The 21,054-nt window shown below is 43.5% G+C and overlaps 2 protein-coding genes across 2 annotated transcripts; both read left to right on the forward strand.

The window, feature by feature from the left end:
- Positions 1–644: 644 nt before the first annotated feature.
- LOC119334331 (B3 domain-containing protein Os06g0194400-like) lies at positions 645–5,305 on the forward strand. The gene is made up of 7 exons (XM_037606917.1): positions 645–860; positions 950–1,060; positions 1,151–1,185; positions 1,270–1,447; positions 1,546–1,752; positions 2,252–2,337; positions 5,010–5,305. The coding sequence occupies exons 1-6, from the start codon at positions 729–731 to the stop codon at positions 2,288–2,290; spliced, it is 702 nt and encodes a 233-aa protein (XP_037462814.1). The 5' UTR covers positions 645–728; the 3' UTR covers positions 2,291–2,337; positions 5,010–5,305.
- A 5,052-nt stretch (positions 5,306–10,357) lies between these two features.
- On the forward strand, positions 10,358–11,808 carry LOC119327719 (transcription factor MYB93-like). Its single transcript, XM_037600822.1, has 3 exons — positions 10,358–10,574; positions 10,658–10,787; positions 10,864–11,808. Exons 1-3 carry the CDS (start codon positions 10,442–10,444, stop codon positions 11,573–11,575), a joined length of 975 nt encoding a protein of 324 aa, XP_037456719.1. The 5' UTR covers positions 10,358–10,441; the 3' UTR covers positions 11,576–11,808.
- The last annotated feature ends 9,246 nt before the right edge of the window (positions 11,809–21,054 follow it).

Below are 21,054 nucleotides of genomic sequence, written 5' to 3' on the forward strand. Positions count from 1 at the left end.
AAACGCGCGCACAAAAAGCACACAGTGCAAATTGTGAAGTGCGCGCAATCCGGAGCCCAAGATATGCTGCGCGCGATAGCGTTTTTCAGCGCGTGCCCAAAAACTTTTAGCGCTACAGCATATGCTGGAGCTGTGCGGCGCCAAAAAAACAAAATTTTAGTGCGCGGAGCTCTTTTTAGGCGTCTGTTAGATATGCTCCCATGGACATGCTTCTTCCTACGCGATTTCTTTGTCGAATTACCCCACCAATATCAAAGTTAACAAAAAAAAAATCCCACCAATATCACGCGTGTTGGCCGTAAATAAATCGTGATCACACCAGTAAAAGCGCACAAGACTTACCACCCACCATGCGCGTCACACTGACCTGTGGCCCCCGCAGAAAATCACGGGGCGAGCTGCCTGCCCCCCAAGCCCTCGCGAGAGAGATTTCGAACGTTTGAACTTTCGAATCTCGCGGCTCTTGGCCTGGCACCCCCGCCATCCCAGGACCCAGCCCATGCGCCCGTCCACACCCAGCGAACACACCAGAGACCGGACCCTTCGTCAAACGGTCCATAGACCGGTCCTTGCTAGAACCCTCCGCTGGCGCCCACAAGTCTAATTTATAGGCCGCCGCAGCTTTCCCCTCTCGCCTCCTCCCAATCCCATCCATTCTGCCGCCTTCGCCTCCCCCACCAGTTCAAACCGCGAGAGAGAGGCAGAGGAAATCGAGGAGGAGGGAGGAGATGGCCGGAGCGATCGCGTACGAGGAGCAGCGCCGGAGGCAGGTGGAGGAGAACCAGCGGAAGCTGGAGGAGCTCAAGCTGCGCCACCTCTCCGCCGCCGTCAGGGAGGCCGCCACCCCCAAGCCCTCGCCGGTCAGATCCGCCGCCCTCGCCTCCCCCCTCCGCTTCGACTCGCCTTCTCGTTGTTTGAATCGCCTGGTGGTTCTTGGTCGGTGTCGCAGGCCAAGTCCCTGAAGCGGAAGCGGGTGCCGCGGGAGGCCGGCGAGGACGCCCCGATCCGGCGGTCCGGCCGCGTCGCCAGCCTCCCTGAGCAGCCCAACTACCGATTCGAGGTGAGGCTGCTGAGTTTCCTTTTTCCTCTTTTTTCTTTGCCTTGATTCGATTGCTAACCGAAAAATGCATCTTTTATGTGATGTGTGTAGGATGTCTTTCATGTCCTCGAGAAGAAGATCAGGAGGTGATGTCTCGCCCGATTCTTCCTCTCCAGTGACAAATTCGTTGCATATTTAGTAATCTCCATTTCTTGGTTGCCTTCGAGCAGGGGGCGCAGGACGACGACCAGCACAAGGAGCGACTTGATTAATCGAGTGTACGCTACAGACAAGGCCAGAGAGTATGCCACCACCATGGCCGAAGAGCTGCAGGCCAAGCTAGGGTCACGCTACCCCAGTTTTGTCAAGCCCATGACGCAGTCACATGTCACCGGAGGGTTCTGGCTGGTAAGCAAAATGCCCCCACCGTTGTATTCAGTTCACTTGCTGATCGAAACCGATGATCTGTTGATGATTCTGGGGTTGTTCATTTGGATTACTGGCAGGGCCTCCCGTTGCCCTTCTGCCGGAAGCATCTCCCGAAGCGTGACGAGAAGCTCACTTTGAAGGATGAGCAGGGCGTCGAGTCCGAATCGCTCTACCTTGCGCTTAAGAACGGCCTCAGTGCTGGATGGAGAGGGTTCGCCATCCAGCACAACCTGGTTGATGGGGATTGTCTGGTGTTCGAGCTGATCAACCGGACGATGTTCAAGGTGAGATTCTAAATATCTATCTATGGAATGCTGTATCTGGTGAGAATGGATGTGCATTTCATACAATTTCTGCAGAATCGCGTTCCAGTTGCATCTTACAATTCTAGAAAATCTTGAAGCTTTCATGTTTGGTGCTGCTGCCATTATCATGAATGTTCCACAATATTTGTACACCCAAGTAATAATATTAAGTTGGTCAAGTTAATTCATGAGAAATTCTCGTCATGATCATGTAATAACTGTAGACATTATGCATTGGGCTTCTGTGGTTCCGTATGTTGTAGAATTAAACCGTCGAGTTGAGCTGCAGGATGACAAATTGGACCTGTTTATTGCTGGAAACATTACTATTCAACATCCCTGCAACATTCCTTCATTTTAAAAGCAGATCCTAGAATGCTTACTGCCTCTATTGGAAATAATTTTTGGAAAGATTGTCAGCTGAGAAATCATGTGTGTCACTGCTAACAATGCTGGCTTTGTTATGTAAATGATGCAGGTCTACGTTATCAGACAAAGTTCCTACTATGAACGATGACTTATGAGGGTGCGAGATACTGAAATTCAAAAATGCACTTAGAGCAGGTAAATTGTTCATATTATTGTGCCAGCATTGGTTGAATATTTGAACTGAGTATTTTAAAAGTTCATTTCTAGGCATCTTGTTCTGTTGGTAGTTCACATGGATGAAATAATTGTGAAACTTGTTTTATTATGATTTAGTCTGTCTTAACTCTGTTTCCTGCATCGCAGTTAGTTGTGAACATGAAAAAATAACAGCTGGCCAATTTTTCGATTTCCGCTAAACTAGTTGTTTAAATGCATCTTTTTTCTGTTGGTAGTTCACATGGCTGAAATAATTATGAAACTTGTTTTACTACCTCCGTTTCAGTTTACAAGTCCTACGCGTATACCTAGCTTGCAATTTTATCACCCTAATATAAACTATATAACACAAAAATTATATCATTTGAAAATAGAACATCTGAATTTTATATTAGTATATTTTTTGTAATATATGACTTGTATTAGGTTGGTCAAATTGATGACCTAGGGCTACGCGCACGCCCTCTAAACTGAGAGAGAGGTAGTATTATGATTTAGTCTGCCTGAACAATGTTAACTGCATCGCAGTTTGTTGTGGACAGAATTCCTTATTTGGCCCACTCTTAAAATTTAGTTCCCTTTTTGGCCCAGAAAACCGTTTTATTCCCTATTTGACACTCAAACTTTATTTTGTGCCTTATGTGACACTTTCATCCTTTTTTCCATCCAGAGATGTTAACTGACACGTGTAAAGACAATTTTGCCCCTGGTAATAGTATGTCATTACAAAAGGGTAGAGGAGGGGCGTGAACAAACAAAAAATATGACGAAGTGCACCTGTGTCATGTCCGGTTAGATACATGTGTACATGTGTACGTTCGTGCGGCCATCAAACCAGCTAACTTTTAGTTTTATTTTTTGAGGGTATCAAACCAACACCACGCGGCAAATGTGGTAAAAGCAATTTCAAATTGACACAAAGAGGGTATCAAACCAGCTAGCTATTGCGTGCGTTTCTTGTGTGTGCAGCTAGCCGGATCGATCAAGCAACGATCGATTAGTCTGCTGTTTTATACATGCGTGAGATGCTTCTGTCTACGGCCGGTGTACGTACGTGTGTGGCGTACGTAGCTAGCTTTGCTAGTCTCGGTCGGAAGTTTGTTGCTTCGTCCGTCATCGTCATCCTCGCGCGCTGCCGTCGCCGAAGTACTCGCATAGTCTGTATGGGGCCAACACAACCTGCCACATATTGCAGCTCAGAGCCGATCGATCTGTATCGCAATGGCCTGTGCGTGTGCAGCACTTGTGGCATGAACACATCTATGCGACATGACCCATTAACTTGTCATACGCTAGATTAATGTGTACAAATTTATATGCTACAGTAGAGGCTAAATGGGTTCGCTACTGTTCCATTTTTTGTATTAATATTATTATTATTATTAGTCATATAAATAATTTCGTTTTCTTTACTTATTCAAATAGGACAAAATATTTCACATTACCTTTGTGTTGCATTTAAATAATATGTTCACATACTACATTAGGGGTAAAACAGTCTTTTTAGGTCAGACTTAACACCGCTAATAGCCAAAATTGACAGAAGTGTCACGTAGGGATTAAAATGAAGTTTGGGTGTCAAAAAGGGTAGAAAACAAAATTCTGGGCCAAAAAGGGAACCAAACTTTAAAAATGGGTCAAATAAGGAATTCTCTCTTTGTTGTGAACATAAAAAACAGCTGGCCAAAACTTTGATTTCTGCCAAACTAGTTGCTTACATGCAAGGCATTTATGGTATATATATTGAACTTTTTATGATTGTGTGGTAGTTCACATGGCTGAAATAATTGCGGAACTTGTTTTATTATGATTTAGTTTGCCTTGACTCTGTTTGTTGTAAACAGGAACAAAAACAGCTGCCCAAAATTTTGATTTTACTAGTTGATTACATGCTAGGCATTTATGAATTGCTCTTGGATTGTTTGGGTGGTGGAAGTAGCATGCCGTAGGTGCTCTATGCAAAATTATGCTTGTCTTGCCCTCCCCAATAAATAGGCATTTGTATTGCATACTCCATTTTTGCATATCTGTAGTTCTGTGGAGCAAAATTGATTTTCACAGTTCTTAGAGAAAGGCACACTCTTGGATGGTCTCAGAAACAGTACTCACCTTGCTGTATTAGCAGTTTAAAAGAATGCCAAAACCACATATGTTCAACTAAATCATTTCTACATTCCGAATCTTGATATCATGAATGTGTCATATCTGAGGGAAGACATTACCTATGTAGTCGACCTGGTGAATCTAGCTTTCAAGGATATAAAGCAGTGCAAGGTCACACTCGGCATGCATGGCCAGGGCTTTCGGCGTGCATGTCGTGCGCCTTTTGTTTTCATTTGGGGTTTTGGTGTGTTACCCTTAAAGACCCGCTGACTTCTACATACTTTGTTCTCTCTTCTCTCTTCTATCTTAATGAAAATGACTCCTACATACTTTGTTCTCTCTTCTCTCTTATATCTTAATGAAAACGCAGCGCTCCCGCTGGTTGCCCGAAGAAAAACTTTATATACATGTATAGTGCCCTTGCTTGCCATTTGTCAATGACCACCAGAACTCCTATTTCATCATCTACTTCCCCACACAATTTTCTATCATACATTTCTTTTACTATTGTCTAACCAACCTTGTTTCCTTTTTACCAAAAATTTCAGGTCTTTTGGTCAATTAGGTCTACCTGACGGAGTTGGACACCGAGTTTGCAAATGGAGATCGTGAACCGTCTTCAGCCTTTCGGGTGACAGACAATGTTCAAAATATGAACTTCATGGATTCTCCCAGTAGTTATGTTTGGACTTATCTATGGGAACTGACGACGCTTGTAAATTTTGCCTGTGATGCCCCACCCTTATTCCCATCCAACTTATGATGTCCAATTTAATCTACTATGCAAGCATGTGTAATTTGATGGATTTCTTCCGTTTCTATGATCATATATGCATGTTTAGCTCGTGGCTGTGTTTGACATTAACTTTATGGTTCTCAAGTAATATGGTGTTGTGAGTTGGAGTGGGCACAATCCCTCTCTGGCTGCCAGTTTGCACCGTAGGTTCAGAATTGTGCTATAGCACCAAGGGAGATAATACTACTACATAAGAGGGAGATATTCTTCAATCTTGATCTGACGGCTGAGGAAGGTGATAGTAATTTTATAGGGCCTGGTCACACATTGATGCTTGCCAAATCTGAGGTGGCTATTTAACAAATGTTTTACCTGAACCTAACTTTCAAATGCGTCCATGAGCCAAAATCTCATCATTGATCTTGGTTAGAGAAGTAGGTGTTGATGTTCCATTATTGAGATGTCCTTCAACATCTATCATGAATGATCACTGCCCACTATTTCTGTGTCGAGCAGGTCGTGGTTCGTAACATTTGTTATAATATCATGCAAACCTAGCAAGGATTTGACCAAAGTCCTGCAAACAGAGGATGAAGAAGAAAATAAGCCTGGCAGTCTCATACTCCTGTACCCAAAAGGAACGTGTGCTGCCAATTGAACTGTTCGCCACTTTTAGTTTGACCCTGAGCCACTTGAGGTACTCAACCGAGGTTCATGGCACATGGAACCTTAGTTTTGAGAGTGACAATCAAACGTACTCCCTCCGTTCCAAATTACTCGTTGCAGAAATGGATGTATCTAGAACTAAAATACATCTAGATACATCCATACCTGCGACAAGTAATTCGGAACCTAGGGAGTGACTTGGAGAGGGCCTTATTATTGTCTTTGGACTCTCCCTTCATGTCTGTTAGTCAAACCACTAATGTGATGAAATATATGACGGGCTAACTACTCTGTATCTTTGACTATGACACTGTTAAAACATGAACGCGGATGTGCTAATTTGGTTTTGCCTGTCAGGATAAGATGTACTTGCTATGAGAAGTTTCTTACAGAGGTAGTAGTAGACACATGAAGATCTTGGGATAACTGGTTCTCTTTCTTGCAGCAAAATACAGGTTCATAGTCAATACATAATCGGGAAATTGCAAAATAAAAATTGTGGATAACTTTTTCTTCTGGCGAAGTTGGGTGTAATGCAGTTAGGTTCATACTCAACCAACCTGCCTTTTCGCAAATTGTCAATAGAGATCAGGGAGTGAAGTTAGACCTGCTGGCTGCTGCTGATTCTAGTCTTCAGAGAATATTTTGGATTTAATTGGCTATATAATACTCTTCTGTCGGTAGGGCAAACCTCTGACTAACAAGTATCAATATTACATTGTATGTGATATAAAATTGACGATCACTAGGTTCATACTAAAAAGTAAGTGTATCCGTTGGTCAAAGGTTTGTCCAAACAAAATGTAATATGTCATGTATTTTGGAACGGAGGGAGTACATCAATAATCACTTCCATTTCATGCCAGAAAAACATTTGTCAATTTATTATGCATAGTAAAAAAACAAATGATACTTTGTTCACTAATATACACAATAAAGAATTTCCATATAAAAAAGGAAAAAAAACATAGGTCATTTGTAGATGTGTAATAAAGAACAATGGGCACTTGTGAATGGAGATTGTAGTGGTCATATTCGCCATAGCATAGTATTGCATACCTAAATACACAGGAGCGACGACACTACAACAGTTCACAAACACTACAAGATTTAACAAAGGCGGTTAGTTGATGGGGGCTGCTGCATCTGGAGTGTCCAGAGCGGCAAAATCCGTCATCGATGAAGGACGACGATGTTTCTCATTGGAAGCAGATACCTAAACTAACTGGATAACTCCAGCTTCCAGGATGATACTAGTGCCCACTCGCCTGCAGCCAACTTTTGTTTTCCTGCACACATGTCAAAGGCTGGTGTCATTGATGCCATCATCTTGAGTTGAACTTGAATATCAGGTACAGGTATTCTCTTCCACAACCTATACTTGCAAACCCTAGGCTTCTGACCATAGGCTATGGCTGAATTACAACACATTCATGCACTTGTGATGAACCACATGTGAATGCGTGGATGTTTGACCGTCTAATGATACAGTGGAAGACGTACCCAGAACAATTTAGTCAAATGATACCAATCATAATGGTGTTAAAATATAAACCTAGAATGTACTTACCATATATTCCTGTATTCAATCATCTAAACCAATTATTTGTTCCTGTACAATCATTTGCAGCCATGCATGGCAAATTTGGAAATGGATAAGATCCTGGCACTGGTACGCAAACTCATCAGTAGGTCACCTGTTCCTCGGGGTGGAAGGTCCCTGTAATAGGACAACAACGCCTTACAAATCAGAATAGCCTTCTTCAGTAGAGTAGTGCAAACCATTCATCAGTGCTTTGCACTTGATTTTTTTATTCGTCAGGGAAGACATCAGCAAAGATCTTGGCAGATTATGTATTGCAAATGGAACCTACATGAAAAAAGTAGTTGGTGAGAGTTTCAACCCGTTGGAGCGCTAACTCATGACATATACATGTAGAATATTTATCTACTATACTGCATGCTTTTAAGAAGAGTAAAACTTCCCTTCCAATGTGCATTGAGATGATAAACACAATTGCCTTTGTGGCTTTGACTATTCCACATGCTGATTCACATTGACATTTCAGAATTATAAGGAAAAAAATAACAATGTGGTCCTCTAATTTACCCCAACAATAGATGGGGATAGGGTGCAAACAGAGCTATACAAAAAAATGGCCAACTACAAGACATCAGCAAAGATCTGGGGTGATTATGCATTACATTTACAACCCGCTGGAACCTACAAGAAAAAGCTAGTTGGTGAGAGTTTCAACCCGTTGAGAGTGCTAACTCATGACATATACATGTAGAGTATTTATTTTCTATGCTACAAGCTTTTAAGAAGAGTAAAACTTCCCTTCTAATGTGCATTGAGATGATAAACACAATGGCCTTTGCGGGTTTGACTGTTCTACATGCTGATTCACAATGATATTTCTGACAAGGAAAAAATAACAATGTGGTTCTCTAATTTACCACAGTAAAAGATGGGGTGGGGATGGTGCAAACAGAACAATACAAAAAATGGCTAACTTTTTTGCAAGTGTTCATCAAGTAAATAAACAAAATAACACCATAGTCACTCACAAAATAACACCATAGTCACTCCTTAACTAAAAGGATATATGTGTATATGTGCATAGTGCATTCGGTTTGACATGAGTACATGACACGGCATGAAGAAGCCTAACCAAGGAGTGCCTTAGTTAAAGAACATAGGACTGTTAGATGTAATGACTAATGAGATCATCGAGGACGATAGGCTCAACCAACTTTGACTGGGACAGTGCAATTCGCTATTTAAAAAATCATTGAAACTGAAAACAGAGAATATAATGATCTAACTCTGCAAGTAAAGACAGAGACCAAATTGGAATTAGCAACCCAGACTACTTTAAATGAAGCATTCAAATTTATCTCCAATATGAACCATTTGATATGATCAGACCAGTCCTAAACCCCTAATCAAGTATATAGTTACCAGGCACAGTTTCTGTTTAATCTTTTTATAATCTGCAAAAGTTTTAGAGGGGTCCAGAATACTCTAGACAAATAAGTGAAATAACAATCTAGTTAGACAAATTAACCAATAATGTACTAGATGATACAAGTCCAGCAGTCAAGGGACATCAGAAAACAACATAAACATATGAGCAGAAAGCATTTGTACATTTCCATTGGCCTATATATCTCAGGCCATTATGCTTCTGTCCAGTGGTGTACATACCTGATTCTGCATTTGTTTATGGACCCAAATAACAGGACAGGAGGAAGACAGACAAGGTGACGAAAGCTTCATGGCTGCTTTCTTCTCACGTTGCGTGCATGGATGGATTTCAGAAATATAAAATCTGAACCCACACCTGGTAAAGCACGTGGAATGACGGATACCGCATGAAACCAGACAAAAACAATACCTGGAGTGGGTAGTTACGACTAATCAAGAAGAGACAAGAAAGTGAATTCTCACATTGAGTGTTTTCCCAGTGCTCTCATGTTGTTTCGTGGAGCCCATGGATCAGGAATTTAGGCTCCATTTGTTTAAATTCAAGTTGAAGAGTGATGTGATTATTTTTATCTCCGTGCAATTGTTGGAACTCAGAGCGAACAAGTGACATGATCTGGGCTTCACCATGTTTCAGAACTTGGCGTTGTCCAGCAAACATTGTTCAGCTGTTTGTCCAATCCTGTATCCTGCTGGCACTCTGATGTAGCTTCACTGAATAATCTGAATGCATTATACGCCACTACGCCAGGCTAGTAGCTAGCAGCCACGAAATTTCTTGGCTACCTGTTATATTCCGTGCCTTTGAACACAGATCCTTCACTTGCTTCATTCAGAGTTTCATTTGCCTTTCCATGTTCCCTATCCTGTGCAATTTTCAGTAAGGAAACATAGAGTATGCATAGAAGCCCAACAAATGCAATTTTTCAAGTCAAAGGATACTGAAATTAAGCTCTATCACCCGGTTACCTTCTGTTCCATAAAACCATACAGGCTTCAGATGGAAAGGAAAAAAATATGGACCATCAGTTATTAAAGGGAAACCCTTTTTCGTCATTCAATATCATGATTGTTCAAAAGCAAACAATCTCATGAAACTATTGTTAAACATCTACATCTAACAGAACCAAGCGCAAGGCTACACACATAAAACAACTAGTAGCAGAGGACAAAGGTAGGAGGAAAGAAGCAGGTGAGATTTGTGTCGCCATCACATTGTGGTCATAGTGATTGCCCAAATGGCCAGCATACTCAAGTCAACAGAACTAAGTGCCACACATATTTTATGGTATGGACACAGACAAGACCCCAGCCCAAGACCATGCACATGCAATTGCATGCAGCAACAACAAGCTATCTACCATAAAGTGAACGCAAATGCTAAGGGCATATCAGTCTTTTCCACTTGAATGATTATGTCTAGCATGGTGTTGTTCTTCTAGGAAACATGGATCAGCAAGCCATTATATATAGGAAGGTATGTTCAGGCGACCAGCAATCCCAAAGACAGGAACACTAAGGTGTGAAGGGGAGGCATATCGTCTCGTCTCCCCCATCCTGCCGGCATTGACCTATCCTAGTATCCATCAATGGGGAGGCCACCTTCTAGTGATGAGAATGGCCTCAAGAAGGGCCCCTGGACTACTGAAGAAGACGAGAAGCTCATGAGCTACATCCAGAAGCATGGCCATGGAAGCTGGAGATCCCTACCTCAACTTGCTGGTACTCATACATGATACATCACTCTCTCTCTCTTTCTCTGCCTCATGCACATTTCCTTCACTGAGAACCATATTTTCTTGCAGGCCTGAACAGGTGTGGTAAGAGCTGCAGGCTAAGATGGACCAACTACCTGAAGCCAGACATCAAGAGAGGGAAGTTCTCCCAGGAGGAAGAGCAAACCATCCTCCAGCTGCATACCGTCCTTGGCAACAAGTACTAACTGCACCTACATTCCACTGCATAAATCTCACATGAAAAGTTTTAGCTAATATGTATGTAACCGTACCAGGTGGTCGGCTATTGCGAAGCATCTCCCTGGACGGACAGACAACGAGATCAAGAACTTCTGGAACACCCACCTCAGGAAGAAGCTCATCAAGATGGGCATCGATCCGATGACCCACCGTCCGAGAACAGACTTCTTTGCTGCTCTCCCGCAGCTCATTGCACTCGCCAACCTTCGGCAGTTCATCAATCAGCAACCATGGGATGACCACACCGCCGGGCTGCAAGCTCAGACAGCACAGGCTGCCAACCTCCAGTACGTGCAGTCACTGCTTCACTCTGCAGCCTCCATTGCTGCCAGCCCCACTACCAGCAGCAGCCTCAACAGTCTCACCATGGACCTGGAGCAGATCAACTTCTTGAGCCCTCCGCAGATGCTTTCTCCAAGTGTACTTGAGGGTAATGGTGGCATAGACTTAGCAGGGCAGGTGGCTCAGAACCAAATGCCTAGCATTACCTTTGATCACACAATTGGCAACATCAACCCGGGTTCAGATAACCATGTTGAAACCAGTGGGCAGCACCGCAGTGAGGAAGAGAATAACAGCAAGAAAAGGCAGTTTCTCTCTGAAAACTCCCTTCCACCTCTCACTGACATGGCGGCTTCCAACATCTGCAATACCATCAGCACCTCAAACTGCGACGGCGTTAGTAGTCTGTTTCCCAGTTGGTCAGAAATCCTACTTGATGAAGAGCTGCTGAGCGAGTTTGCATGATGTAACCTGAATTCCCTAGCTTGAATTGCATACTAGCCTGTGGCTTGCATTTTTGGAATTTAGGCTTATCATTTTACCACTTTTTTACATAGTTTCTTTAGATTTCTTTTTCATGCACTTGTAGACTCAGAAAGGAGTCCATAGATAAGCCTACAAGCATGAGATGTTTTTATTCTGACTACTATGGTATGTATGTGTACATATAATACACATGTAAGGTTGCTTGGGTTGTTCTTCCTTTCTCTCTCTGCCACTATATCTTAGTTCCTGGAGTACTGTTTTGTCCTAGTTGCTCGAAAATAGGTCATTTCGAACTTTGATACAAATGGTGCGATGATATAGCTTGACTGACAACACGCGTCAAAGAAAAATACCGCTCACTGCTACCACACCAGAGGTCATCTATCATATATAGCAGAACTAACATAAAGAAAAGTTGCCTGATTGCACTTTATGCAGCTTCTAAATGTTTTTCTTGAAGTACTGTTTGGTGATCTAGAATGACTGAAGCCATCTAGATGCTATTACAGATAGTGCGAAAAATAAAACTAAAAGCACGAGTATGCAGAAGAAGTTTGTTGAGTCAGGTAGCAAGAGGATTGACTAAATTCTGTCATGTCAACCAACAGTGACTGAAAACTGGTAGGAATTACAGGAAACTCACAAACAGCTAGCTGAAAAACATGAGGAAATATTTAACTGTCATAAACATAAGCTTCTATGAAGGATTGTTAGCGTTTTTTCTTCCTGTCAGGGTCAGCACATGCCCTTGCCTTAGAGCAGGTAAAAGTTTGCCCCCTTTTCTTCCAAGAAATTGACTCCGAAAACATGTTCTAAAGTGGTAGCAACCTAACATCAACATCAACACTAAGATGTGTGCTTATATGCTTTCCAAAAACGCGAAAAGCGCAAATGCTAAATCATGGTGCATATCTTCATTGCAACCACCAATTACTCCACTTGCAAAATACCGCTTTAAGAGTATAACAGATTCATCACTACTTTAAGAGAGCGCATACATATTTATAGAAGAGAAAAAGGTCATAGGCATTTACATCACTATATGTTGGACAGAGCAATACGTTTCCTGTGCCACTGATAAAAATGAAAATTCAAGTCTAATCATAGGTTTCAACTGCTACACCACACCTAGACTTGCGTGTTTGGTAGAACTGGGAAAGAAAAATGGACAGGTCATGACCAATCTTATCAGATAAATAGCTTCCACTGGTAAGGACTAACTAGGCAGTCAGTCAGTCCATATGACACAGATAAATAGTTAACAGTGACTTCTTGATTATGGTCAAACTTTACATAATCACAACATATACCCTTGTAGTACTTTTGAAGTTGCAAGTATACTCTTTAAGCTGGAGTAAATAGATATTTTTTTCTAACTTCTATTTACGCGTCTGAAGTTTGATATGATACAGATAACAATAGCACCTTCATTCTTCAATTGTCAAGCATAGAGTGGACATGTCGATTCGATGCTCTCTATAACCGCCTAAGAATCGTGTTACAGACTGCGGCTCAAGTTGTGAAGTCTGGTATATTTTAAGTTTCTCCAGGACACAAAAGATAACCTAAGGAGCAGAAAATGGTGGGCACCGAGAAACATGAGAAATTCTTCTTTCAACCTAAGGAGCTAGGATGCTTGGATGATACATCAGCAATGGTGGAAAGTGGCAGGACAATCAAATCACAGTGCACATCGCCTTACATTTCCTCCCTACCAAACCAACCAATGCAAGCAAAATAAGCTGCGCATTTCCTCTCCACCCAATCAATGCACGGAGGCACCAGTCTACTGAATCATGGTAACCTGGAGGTAATTTTCGAGTGAACTACATCAAGAAAATACCAGTTTTGGCCATAAGCACACAGTTTATGAGCTCAATAAATAGTATGACTTGCAGAATATAGAGGAGTGATGAGGTAATTGGAGAGCGTTTCTATACTAAAATCGCCCTAAGCTCTCCTCGCACGTTGACCAAAATGGCATTGTGCCGTATCGTACCACTCAATGCATTCGGAGGGACTCGCCGGACTTGAAATCTTGGCACTGCCGTAGGTGGGGACAGCTCGAGGTCCGCCGCCACCTCCACCTGCGCAGCCTCCGTCCGTCGGGTCCGCCGCCAGCCCAGCAATCTTCGCCCTCCGGTGACCGCTGCGAGTGGAGAGGAGGCTTGAGAAAGATGGGCCAGTTAGATGGGCTCCGTGTTTTGAGCCCAGTATCAAAACTACCCTGAAAGGCTGAAAAAGATGTTTTTTTAGGGGTAAAACCAAACTTTATTCATGAAATTCCACATGTAGTGGGATACATCTGACATCATGAGGAACACCAAATCAGACGTGGCGTCCTGGACCTCTAGAGAAAGAAAACTTTGCTAAACGATGTGCTTCAACATTGACAGCACGACTCTCAAAAACAAAAGTACAGTGCAATGGGGGTGCTCTGAGGTTAATCTCGCTGACAATCGCTCCATACCTCCCCCTAGCGTTTTTGTTGATGTCTGATACCACCTGTTGGCAATCCGAAGCCACCACCAGGTTTTGGATTCCAAGATCCTCTGCCAGGGCCAATGCCTCCCGGCATGCCATCGCTTCAAGGGAGGCTGGGTCCGTGACCCCTTCGACAACAAGGGATGAACTCCCCATGTAATTTCCATCTTCATCTCTGCAAATTGCCGCAGCTGATCCTCCACTTCTACCTGCCACACCGGCATCCACATTATCTTGAAGTGTCCAGTTGGTGGCTTCGCTGGACGTCTATTCACATGATCACGTGTGACGACTGTCGACGCCCGCCTTTGATTTTTCTCGTTGACAATGCCAAGGTCGGATATAAACCTTGTGATGAATCCATGAGTCGCGTGGGGACTTTGGAATATAGCTTCGTGGAGCGCCTTACATCTTGAGTGCCAGATAGCCCAAAGAGTCACTGCAACCAATACGAACTCTTCATGAGATAGCAGCTCCATTAGTGTAAATAGCCACATCTTTGCCTTGGGCTCAGATGTTTCTATTATTTTATGTGTAATCTCCTCATCCATGAGAGCCCATACGCTTCTAGACGACGTGCATTCCAAGAGTGGATGACGCCAGGAGTCTGGGACTCCACACATGCCTCACTGTGGGGAATCGGCCATATGACGATGAGCACGCACATCATTAGTCGGGAGCGAGTGTTTCGACAATCTCCATAAAAACATTCGTACTTTGCCCGGAACTGCAGTTTTCCACAAGGTTTTCCACGCCCCCTCCTCGGCCCTGGAGCTGGATGATCCTGGGACTTCCTCAAGCCATGCCTCTCTTCGGTTCCTTGTAGCAACGAGCATGTTATATGCTGATTTCACAGAAAAAGAACCATGCTTTTCGTAGTGCCAAGACCAAAAGTCATCGACATTTCGTGTGCACAAGGGTATTCCAAGTATAACATGTGCATCCATCGGCATAAAGGTTGTTTGGACAAGTTTATTCCAGGATGCGGTTATGCTCGTTATGAGCTCAGAAACCATAGTGGGAGGGTTAGGTGTGGTGGATCCATATGGCTGCATCATCTCCTCTCTAGGTACCCAGTTTTGCGTCCATATATTTGTATCTGCACCGTTGCCAATCCGCTTGATCAAACCTTATTTCAGTACATCTCTTCCCTCTATAATGGCACACCAAACCTGGCTAGGGTGGTTTCCCAGCACTGCTTGCAAGATGTCTGAATTTGGGAAATAAGCGCTTTTCAGCACACGCGCACTTAGAGATTCCGGATGCTGCAGCAGTCGCCATGCTTGCCTTGCCAACATGGAAAGATTAAAAATCTTGAAATCTTTGAAACCAAGACCTCCCATACCTTTTGGTTGTGTCATTGTTTTCCAAGAGACCCAGTGCGGTTTCCGTTTTCCATCCTTTGCCCCCCACCAGAATTTTCGAATTAGCATATTCAGATGTTCACATAAACCTCTTGGGAGTTTGAAACAAGACATGGAGAAGACCGGGACTGCCTGAGCCACAGATTTGACAAGAACTTCCTTACCAGCAGAAGACATGGTGCGCTCAATCCAACCCTGTACCTTGCTCCAAAGTCGGTCTTTGAGGTATTTAAAAGCCCCATTCTTCAAACTCCCTATGTCCGAAGGCATTCCCAAGTACTTTTCATTTAGTGTTTCGTTGGGAACATTGAGCTTCTCTTTGATCTCTTGCCCCTGACCGACTCCGGAACACCCTTGCTAAAATAGATAGAAGACTTGGCATAGTTAATACGCTGTCCGGTTGCCTGACAGTATGTGTCCAGGACATGGTACACCTCCGTTGCTCCCATACCATTAGCCTTGAAGAACAGCAGGCTGTCATCAGCAAAAGGAAGATGGCTTACCGGTGGCGCCGTAGGAGCTACCTGTAGTCCATGCATGTTGGATGACTCACTTTTTGATTTTATCAGACACGAAAGGCCCTCTGCTGCCACCAAGAACAAGTATGGGGAAATAGGGTCCCCTTGTCTGATACCTCGTGATGGAGAAAACTGTTGGAGCTTCTTACCATTGAAAAGGGCTGAAAATTTGACTGTTGTGACCAAGCTCATAACAATATCAACTCACCGATCAGTGAAACCAAGCTTAATCATTATTGCTTTTAAATAAGGCCACTCCACCCGGTCATAGGCCTTCATCATATCAAGTTTGAGTGCACATGATTGATTTTTATTTGCTTTGTTTCTCTTCATGAAGTGCAAGCACTCGTATGCTGTAATGATGTTGTCTGTGATCAATCTGCCTGGGACAAATGCTGATTGCTCCTCTGAGATTATATCCGGTAAAACTAACTTCAGCCTGTTAGAAATCACCTTCGAAGCAATCTTGTACAACACGTTACACATGCTGATTGGCCGGAACTGAGTTAGTAGAGTTGGATTTTTAACCTTTGGTATAAGTACCAATATAGTGTCGTTTATGCTTTCCGCCGACTCCGTGCCCTCCACTATCCTCAGAACCGCCTTGGTCACATCATCCCCACATGTATCCCAGTGGTGCTGGAAAAAATGCGCGGGGTATCCATCTGGGCCTGGTGCTTTGATTGGAAACATCTGGAACAGAGCAGACTTTACCTCCTGATGTGTGTACGGTGCATTTAACATATCGTTCATGGCCGGGGTCACTTTGGTAGGGACGGTCTCAAGCACCTCTTCCATGTTATGTACCCCTTCTGATGTGTAGAGATTTTTATAAAAGGTGGTGGTCATATTCTCCATCTCTCTCACATTTCCTGTTACCTGTCCATCCGGTCTCTGGAGCGACTTTATTTGGTTTTTTCTTCTCCTTCTGCTCGCTCTCAGATGGAAAAAGTACGTGTTCTTATACCCATGCATCAGCCACTCCAGTCGGGCTCATTGTCTCCGAAGGATCTCTTCCCTGTGGTAAAGTTCAGTTAGTCTTTCCACTAATTTGATTTCTGTAAAACTTGGACCGAATCTGCTAGGGTTTCCGCGTAACTCCTGTAGCTCTGCCTTCAGGTGCTGGATCTCACGCTGGATATTCCCGAAATGATTGCGGTCCCATTGGCTCAAATCATTAGACAGAGATTGTAGTTTGTCGCTTATGCTTTGGACAGAATCTCCATCGCTCTGAGCCCACGCGTGCTGGACCACTGGCTGCAGCCCCGGGTCCCTCTCCCATGCTAATTCATATTTAAACGAGCGTGGGGCCCGTCTGCATGTATAATCATGCATGTACCTCACGTAGAGGGGTGCATGATCACTTGAAGCCGCCGTGCCGTGCTCCAGTCTAGCCGATGGAAAAGCTATTGTCCATGCTGGGTTGGCTACTCCCCTATCCAACCTCACTCTTGTATATGTACCACCAGCCACTTTCTTCTCAAAAGTCCAATCAATGCCAAAGTACCCGATATCACTCAAACCGCACGTGTCCAGGGCATCTCTAAAAGCATCCATCTGTGCCTGGCTTCTATTTCCCACTCCATCGTGTTCATGTGCATGTAACACCTCATTGAAGTCACCCAGGACTAGCCACGGTATATCATTGGCCCCTACGATTCCTCTAAGCATGTCCCATGTTTTGTATCTTTCATTGACCTGAGCTTCCCCATAGACAAGAGTTACCCTTGTTTTCACATCTACAAGGTTATCAATGATTGCATCAATATGATACTGCGAATAACCAACAATCTCAAGCTTTATTTCTTCATTCCAAAAAACTCCTAGACCACCACTTCTCCCTGAGCTACTAACAGCGAAGCTCTTATTAAAACCTAAAGAACCAACCATATTCTCTGCTCTAGTTCCCTCTATTTGAGTCTCAAGTATGCAAAGTACAGAGGGGGCATATTGCTTTGTTAGTTCACGAAGCTCTCGAACCGCCTTAGGTTTGCCAGCCCCGCGGCAGTTCCAGCAGAGAAGACTCATTGCGCATGGCGCGACCCCCCTTGGAGGCCCGCCAAACGCGCATCAGTGTTTTTGGGTAGAGTTGTGTTCTTTCCAGCAGGTTTATCGCCTGTCACCGTGTTGGTTTTGTTCCTCTTCGGTTCCTGCTTTGAAGAGGGGCTCTGGGGTACTTCGGTGGCTGTTGTTGACGTAGCATTGGAAGCAGTCACAGGCGCTGGAAGCAGCAGTAACGCCTTTTGGTCATTCACGTCAGCCCCTCTCTTCCTGTTCCTGTCACCGTCGTCCATCGTAACATCTGTATCAGATTTGACTTCTTTTTCCTTAGTAGCGGGGTTGTCAAGATCAGAACCACGACCCCGCCCTCTTCCTTTCCTCCCACCGCGGCCTCCTCCGCGGCCACCTCTTGCTCCGTTACCATCAGCTGAGCCTCGTCCTTCACCTGGGCCACTCCCCGGTCCCTTGAACCATGACGCTTTAAGGTCTTTAAAAACCAACGCCTTTGGGTCATGCACGCCATCGCCGCACTCTTTGAAGAGACGGCCAATGTATCCACAAACTGCGCACCAATCGGGGAGCCGTTCATACTTGACTCTGAAGATCTCCCTGTGCATAGTGTCCTTCTTCTTCACCACCAGAGAGACGGCGTTTTTGAGTGGCTTGGTGACATCGATCTTCACACGAACACGTGCAAAGTTGCCTTCAAAATCTTGAGATCTTGGTTCGGCGAAGATGAACTCCCCCACCGTTGCATACAGTGCTTTGATCTTAGGGAAGAAACCATCAGGGAAGTCATGGATCTGTATCCACATATCTACCTTGTTGAGTTCGATAGTAGACGGTTTCGTGTAGCCGTCATACTCATCTAGAACCACCGCTTTCCCCTTGACGCTCCAGGGTCCATCCTCCATCACCCGTTCCCAGTCGCCCAAGCATCCAAACTGCAGCGTGTATAGGTTATCTTCAAGTGGCCTGATCTTCACTTCCTTTGCAAGGTCCCAGGCGACTCTCATGTTTCTGTAAAACCAATACTGACTGTAAGGCTTCTCCGTGTGAACTTCTCCGTGTGAACCCTGGCAATGGCCATCCATCTGGTCGCCTCCTTTGGCAGCTCGTCATCCTCGATCACCACGACCTGGAGATCATCTTCCTTCAAACCTAGTTCGTCCATCATTGCTTCCAGATCGGTCATGTCGCTGCCCGATCCCAATGCAGTGTCTTCCATATCCTCTTGCCCGAGGTCTTGTTCCGCGGGCGGTACGATCCCTAGCGATCCCTTCCCCCTACCGATCGCCGCCGACGTGGGATAGGAGAGGGGAGTTAAGGTCTCTACGATGGTACGATCGGTCGCCGCCGCCGAGAGGAGAGAAACCCTAACAAGAGGAGAAACCCTAAAAGATGTATCCCCTAAAAATATGATGTGTGGAAAATCATCTCTTGAACTCGCCTGTCAAAATATATAGCGAGCCTATAAACATAGCATTTCCCTGAAAGTCCCCTTCTACTCCCGAGCTCATTTGAGCTCAGGATGAACAGTAAATTCTGAAGAAACATGAAAACAAATTCGACTCGGTGCCTGCAAATTTTCATCCCAAATTAACATAGGTGAAAGTCATGGCAAAAAAACACACTCCAAAATGCTTTAAAAAATAGCATTTTTTGAGTGTCGATTTTGTTTCTTTTACCACGACTTCCATGAACGTTATTTCGGGATGAAAATTTGCAAGCACTGAAAAAATTCATCAAAGTTTGCACCCAAAAAATCATATTTTTTTTGAATTTTTACTAATATTTGATTTTTACTGTTCATTAGGGAGCATATGAGCCGCGTCTGCATTTCTCGTTCTATATTAAAGCATACAAGAATGAATGTCATATTATGGATTTGTACAAGATCGAAAAAGTGTAGAATTTTGAGCTTTTGAATGTTTTGTGAGAAAAACATGAAGGAACTCGGGAGAAAATGCCAGACATATTTCTCTGGACTTCTCATAAACAAAATAAGGGTTCCTTTGGTTCACAGGATTTTCATAGGAAGTTTGAAGGATTATAATTCTTAGAAAGTATTTCTATGTTGGTTGTTTGATTCATAGAACTGAATCCTATAGGATTTTCCCCTAAGGTTTCCTTTGCACTAGGGGCTTGTTTGGGACTACTCCGCTTCACCAAAATCAGTTTCACTCCACCAAATCCACTTTGGAGCAGTTTCATACAGAAGTTGTAGCACTATCAAAGAGAATGTTTGACTTCCATGTAGCTCCAGCTTCAAGAATGGAAAATATGGTGGAAATGATCTATTTGATTGGATGAGGGGGGAGAAACGAAGGGATATCCACTTACTGGTGGCAGTGGTGAGTAATTTCCCCCCAACTTCAGCTTCTAAGTTTTTTGGAGCACTCCCTCAAGAGCTTCATAAAAAATTGGAGTTGTACCCCACATTCTAGTTTTTTTGTGGAGCGGCATATCATGGAGCTACCCCGTTTGGCTTGTGTTTTCTGAAGTAGAGCTGAATTTTAAAGAGCGGAGCAGCCCCAAACAGGCTCTAGATTACGTATGAATTTTAGCGCCTACTCAGACCTCTTTGAAAGAACCCTTCATTTTCTCATATATGACATTCCGATCCTTTTTCCTATTCTCGTGTTTTTAAATCCTGCAAATGGAAGAGGTCCTAAACTTTTGAGCTCATGTGGAATTCATATGAAATCAGGGAACGCTTTCTTAGGAATTCAGAAACTCTAGTCTTTTGACCAATTGGTTCTACAGAAGAATTTTCTGCAACTAAATAATTGCCCGTGTGTTACAGTTGGATATAAATATTCTTATACATTGATTTACATGTGATTGTGTAAGTAAATGTTTTTATCAACCCCTGCCCGTGAGACCTACATAAGTTATTTTAGAATTTTATATAGTAAGAACGTATTGTCTTACCAAAAAAATATAATTTTATTTGATAAGTCAATAAAAAATGAGACAATTAAAATGTTTTTAACATAAAAATCGAGGGAAAAACTACAGATAGGAGAGGGAAAAATCAAAATGAAAAGAGGAAGGGTAACGTACTTACACTTGAGCTAAGGGCATCTCC

Source organism: Triticum dicoccoides, chromosome 7A, assembly GCF_002162155.2.
Source record: "Triticum dicoccoides isolate Atlit2015 ecotype Zavitan chromosome 7A, WEW_v2.0, whole genome shotgun sequence".
NCBI classification, from domain to species: Eukaryota; Viridiplantae; Streptophyta; class Magnoliopsida; order Poales; family Poaceae; genus Triticum; species Triticum dicoccoides.

Excerpts from the sequence above, each read along its gene's own strand:
- LOC119334331 (XM_037606917.1), top strand. The coding sequence starts at position 729 with ATGGCCGGAGCGATCGCGTACGAGGAGCAGCGCCGGAGGCAGGTGGAG. Across the intron at positions 861-949 it reads CCACCCCCAAGCCCTCGCCG|GCCAAGTCCCTGAAGCGGAA; the intron begins GTCAGATCCGCC and ends TCGGTGTCGCAG. Across the intron at positions 1,448-1,545 it reads TCACCGGAGGGTTCTGGCTG|GGCCTCCCGTTGCCCTTCTG; the intron begins GTAAGCAAAATG and ends GATTACTGGCAG.
- LOC119327719 (XM_037600822.1), top strand. The coding sequence starts at position 10,442 with ATGGGGAGGCCACCTTCTAGTGATGAGAATGGCCTCAAGAAGGGCCCC. Across the intron at positions 10,575-10,657 it reads ATCCCTACCTCAACTTGCTG|GCCTGAACAGGTGTGGTAAG; the intron begins GTACTCATACAT and ends ATTTTCTTGCAG. Across the intron at positions 10,788-10,863 it reads CATACCGTCCTTGGCAACAA|GTGGTCGGCTATTGCGAAGC; the intron begins GTACTAACTGCA and ends TAACCGTACCAG.